The 5,730-nt window shown below is 42.7% G+C and overlaps 1 protein-coding gene across 9 annotated transcripts in view; it reads right to left on the bottom strand.

Annotated features, from left to right (window-relative positions):
- The window catches only part of SATB2 (SATB homeobox 2), a 168,131-nt gene that overhangs the window by 96,120 nt on the left and 66,281 nt on the right, over window positions 1-5,730 (bottom strand). For all 9 annotated transcript variants that reach the window (XR_002104479.1, XM_019553944.1, XM_019553941.1 and 6 more), the window contains one exon: window positions 2,236-2,362. Coding sequence is in view for 8 of the 9 variants with exons in the window: in XM_019553944.1 (XP_019409489.1) it covers window positions 2,236-2,362 (127 nt within the window). In the remaining variant the exon portion in view is untranslated. The remainder of the gene's footprint in view (window positions 1-2,235; window positions 2,363-5,730) is intronic.

Raw genomic sequence — 5,730 nt, 5'->3', positions numbered from 1 at the left:
GCCATATACACACACACCTGCACAATCACCCGCCCCCCACACCCATACATATACACACACATCCCACACCCTCACACACACACAGATGCAGCCCACCCCCCTCCCCATCTGGCCCATGGCTGCCCCCCACGTTGCTCCACATAGGACTATGCCATGCTCCTGTTTGCACCCACTGGCCCCAGCTGGCACACAGCTTCCCAGCAGGGCTGCTTCTGGTGCAGCTGAAGCTGCCTAGGTAGTGATCAGCTCCCCACTACCTCCAGTAGCTCCTCCTTCTCCTGCCCCTGCTGCACCACTCCAGGCAGGGAGGAAGCTGTAGCTGGGCAGCTCCTGCCCCAGCCTGTGGAGCTCCAAATCCAGCTCCCAGCCACCTTCCACCCACTCTTCCCACCCAGCATGATGAACCACCACCCACAGGTGGCAGCCAAGTGGGTGGAAGGTAGCTGGGAGCTGGAGCCCTATGTACTGGGGCAAGAGCCACCTGACTGCAGCTTTCCCCCAACCTGGAGTAGCACAGCAGGGGCAGTGGGAGGAGGGAGAGGAGGTGCCTCCATTGGAGGTGAGGGGTGCCAAGCAGTACCCAGGCAGCTGCAGCCAAACCAGGGGCAACCCTACTGGAAAGCTGTGCATGACAGCCAAAACTAGTGGGCAAGGGTGGCATGAGCTGCCCTGGGCAGAAGACCACACGGGCAGATGCAGGATGAATCCAATCAATTGGTGGACACCCACCCGCAGGCCAGATCTAGTTAGCTGGTGGCTGGATCCAGCCCACAGGCCATATCATACCCATCCCTACTCAATCCACTGACAGCAACAGATTGTTATCAGTCTTACTAAAACTACATGCATTTCATCCCTGCATACAGATTATCCAAAGTTAGGATATTAGTTTCAATTTAGAAGACTCACAGGTAGCCTTTAGCTAGCTTCTCCATGAGCCTCCTCAGTTACAGACATATTTTGATACTGATTAGCAACTGTCTAGAACAGTATACAAACATGTTGTTTCATGTCATTTACTTTTGATGCAGAAAGAGAACATTCCTTCCCTGAACGAAGCCTTGTCTATTTCACTCATGACAGGCACCAGCCAACTCTTTGCACTGGCCAAAAAGGATGTGTCAGATTCACAGATCATGGGTTAAGACTTCTTGAGGAGCAATATGTTGTCAACCAGAAAGTGAGAGAGATGGAAAAGGGCACAGTGCCATCATGAACTGCCCTAGTATTACATGAAGGGTCAACTGAACAGCTGATTGCTGATTTCATATGCATGTACACGACATGGAGCAACACACTATTGTTTTGTAAGATGCTTCTGCAACTGGACGTTTTTGGTGGTGTTCACATACTAAGCAGTGAGGCTCATTCATTATGACAGAGTTAGAAAATGTTGTGCCTATAAGCATGTTATGCTCCATTTCTCCATTACTTGTCCAGCCTTCTGCAGAAGTATCCTCACCACAGGACTGTGGTGGATAAACCATGCAAGTGTTTAATGTTGTGATTCCTAAGTATAGCAGTTTGTGAAAGACTTGTATGGGTTAAAACAGCAAATGCCACACCCTTTCCAGAGCAGAGCTCAGTAGCTCTCAGCTGAAGCATCTTTAAAGGGCCAAAAAAGAGAAGGTGTAAAAAAAAAAATATATATATACACACACACACACACACACACACACACACACACACACACAAGGATTGTGCAGAAAGTAGCTTTACAACTACCAAATGGAGAAGTAGAAGGAGATCCCCTACCCATTGACATGGCCAGTGGAGATGAAAATCAGTGGGGAAAAAAGACGACAAACTCCCTGCCCTATTCTGTCCTATCCAGAGGTAGCAGAAAGTCTGTCACAACCCAAATCCTGGGAAGAGACAAAGTATTTAACTTCCAAATACAGTGTGCTATGTATTTAATCAGGTCTGGAGGCCCTATCAAATTAGGGGTTGTGAAAAGTTCCTCTTTAAAGGCTTCAGAACTATAATGAATGATTCAACACTCTCTCCTTGCTCCCATCATACTACCACCTCACTGTTTCAGAAAACAAAACGTAAAAACAGTTGGAACATTCACCAGAAAGCTGCCCAGTGAACCACTCTTCCCTTCATTTTCCTTTTTATTTCATGAAAAGCTGAGAAACTAATGAAGACAGTATATGCTAATCTCTATAGTAATGTTGTGATCGACAGAGCAGCTCAGAGAATAGGGGAAGACAGATGTTCAGAAACACCCACCTTTGTAATTGGATTTTCAGTGTCACAACATGATAGACATCTTGTAGCACGTCAGCTACTGTTGCATCTGGTGCATCGGTCACATAGCTGAGGGGAAGAGGGTTCCATCGGCCAAGTTTGATTATTCCTGGGAAGAAAAAGAATATAATAAATGTTTATCAGTTACTTACTGAACCTTTTGATTATTTGTTCACTCGGAGTATTCAAGACCCGCACTGATATTTTTGCACACTGGTAGAAACAGCTATTTTTAGCCATCAGTTGAGACTCACTAGAGAGAGAGGAAGGAATATATTTTGAATTGCTTTTAAAGAGAGCTGTTTACATGCTCTTGTTTCTTAAATTATTACAAAGCAGCAAAGGATGCTTCCCCCAAACACTTCCTCATCCACAAAAGCCTGTACTTTAAGGCAAGCTTTAAATACTCTGCACTCCTGATTTCACAGCCTGCAAAGTAAATATAAGATTTGGTTTTGAATTGAACAAGAAAATTCTTGTGTGGGCTCAGCACACAGCTATATCCTGACTGCGGTGCGAGTCCCAGAGTGCATAGCATTTGGAACTGATGAAGTAGAGTTCACTTGCAGATGCAAGTTTCACCATGCAGATGGTGGCTTTCTTTGGCAAAGAGCAACAGATCTGTCCCTGACCACGGATTGAAAATAACTTGCTTATTTGGTGGGTCTTTTTTTATACTTCTACTCTTACATAACACTAGCAACACCTTTCCTCCTCAGGCTTGTTGCAGGGGAATACAAACTTGCATGCCACTGTGTAAAGTCTTTAGGCCAGGGACCACATTTACTTTTTTCCATTTGGAGAGGGTCTATCATACCACAGGCACTGTGGGAAACGCCTGTTAAGACTGGACCGGAATGGACTTCCAAGAACTCTCAGAAAGCAAAGGCAACATAACATCAGGCTCTCTTAGCTACCATCTTCTTCTTTACTCCATCTCTTTAGCTGAGTTCCTGACTTCCCTTAGCTTCACTTGCATATCTTCTCTGGACCTAATCCCTCAAAGGACCACACTCGCATCATTCCATTGAAATTGATGACACACAGGACTTGCTCCCTGATGTGTCCATGCACATTTAACAAATCCAAATGCAACCAAAAAAGTCAGGCTTCAAAAACCTGTCACAAATAGCAAAGGAGAGTTCACAGCATCATTCCATGGCAACCATATACCTTTCGTACTTCAGCCTAAAAGTTATTACAGTCTTTCCACAAACTTATGATAATATGGCCCCTCAAGAAAACTTAATCAGGAAACTTCTGGAATAGTTACAATTTCAAAAAACATTCCCTCACAGCCAGCCCTTTACCAACGCTTTTAAAAACCAAGTCTAAATAGGCTACAAAGGTAGCAATGGGAATACCTAGACCTACAAAGAAAAGAATGGTTATAAGATGATGGTTTATCAGCGGTGTAATGCTTGGGACAAATGGTAGCACAAGGATATTCACTACAACTGGATATACTTGACACTGTAATAGTTTTTCTCCACTTTTGCATAACATGTGTGAGATAATTTTAGTACAACTCCTCTCAAATGTACCATTTTATTATCTGCATGTAGGCTTCTTGGAGAAAATATCTGAAATTGAAATACTGGTTCACAATATTATTTATTAGCATTACCTTGTGGGAACTGGAGAAGACTGGGGTATCTCAGGCAGTTCAAAGTGTCAATAAAATACTCAGGTATAGATGGGGGTGAGGGAAGGGTATATTTCAATAAGTTTTCAGTAAGCATAGGTCTTGTCCAAGAGAAACAAAAGTTAGCAAGTGCTATTCTATATCTAATGCTTAAAAACGGGGCATAAACAGAACAAAAACATTTAAATGATGCACTGTTTCAGTATTAAGATTTAACAATCTGGTGCTGAATATGCTACAGTATAAATAGTGCCTGGACTCAGATCCAGTAAACTAACACACAGCACTCATTCATAGTACCGTATGTCTTCAGCGCTGGCTCCTCAAGCCATATTCCAATTGCCAAGAAAAGCTGTTTTTCTTAGGGGGATAGTTTACTTAATGTTATCTCTGGTGACAACAAGAAGTGCATATAGTACAGCATATATTAGTCATGAAATGAGCATCAAGGGTCCACTGAGTGAAATACATGCTAGGGAAATACAGTTTAGTTGCTGATTTCCTTTGTCCCTTCTGCTATGTAAGAACTGAAAGAAAAATCACCGACAGAGCTAGAAATCTATACCAGTTTCACAGAACACTTGGCTTCCTATTTTTAACCATTCCAAGTTTTCATATAATTGAAAAAATAAGCATCATATGTGCCCCATAAGTCACATCTAAATTGGTAATATTTTATAAGAGGCTTTATTTTTCATTCAATTAAATGAAGCAATGTGAGAGAATACCATCTGCAAGTGTTTGGTACTGACAGCTTTAGAGAAACACAAAGAGACAGTAAGGTTATTGGCGTTACCAAGGAGTTGTTGCAAACTGCAAAAGTTCAAAGCAAAACCACAGTGCAAAGCATCATGGGAAATACTATGTTAATTTCTTTACAGGAAAATGTCTGCTACTACTGGTTGTAAGGTAGATTTTTCTTTTTTTCCATCCTTCTCTACAAGTGGAAAAGAAATGTTTTGGCTGGAATTAAACAAACACAGGTGTTACTATAAGGCTCTGTGCCTCTGCATGTTAACACCTGCTGCGAGTCCTTTACTCCTTGTTACAGCACTGCTGATGCACACTGTTTTTTCAGCTGGTGTGATATGACGTGTGAATTTTTTTTCCAACACATATTGAGTTAGCTCATGTGATAGCCAGAAGCTATGGTTTCCATCCAGCTCCTCAGCAGGCTCCACAGGTGGTTTCTTACATGATGATGAAGCTGCATTTAAGGCAACTGTTGGGCTGTAGATAAGGACAGTAGTGCTGACCTGTGAAGCAAACCTGATCTTAGTGTACCACTATTCATTCCTCTGAATGATTCTTCTTCATAACCTGGATGGTACAAACAACTGCGGCTCTTTTGTGCCCAAAGGCTAACTACACGTGGCCCGATAAAATATATAAATCCCCCTCACCCACCAAAAAAAAAATTTCTTGACTTTTACATATTTGCTGGACCACAATGGTTTCATCACTAGAACACTGTCTTGAACAGAAACAGTATTCCTCCTGCAGTTCCAAGCCCCCATTTGTACTGTCTGAAGATAAGACAGCTAAATTCTCTACTGTATTCTTACCTATGTGCAGATTTTTTTGCTACTTCACCACCTTTCCCCATTAACTAATTAATTCACAACATTTGCATTCCAATGGACCCCTTTGGGACGTTTTTGTGGAGAGATAGCAAACAGCTCAAACAGGCCAAGGTTCTGAGATCTTGTGGCCTTGACTGCACAGAGAACCACCTGTGCTAGAACAGCTTTCAGGAACAAATCTTGAAAGGTTTGTGTGAAACAGTCCATGCCAGGCAGTTTCTAGGGGATAAACTGTTTTAAAAGCAGTTG

Source organism: Crocodylus porosus, unplaced genomic scaffold, assembly GCF_001723895.1.
Source record: "Crocodylus porosus isolate Cpor-Errol unplaced genomic scaffold, CroPor_comp1, whole genome shotgun sequence".
NCBI classification, from domain to species: domain Eukaryota; kingdom Metazoa; phylum Chordata; order Crocodylia; family Crocodylidae; genus Crocodylus; species Crocodylus porosus.
Note: the sequence above shows the minus strand (reverse complement) of the source record. Positions and strands in the feature narration are given on the sequence as shown.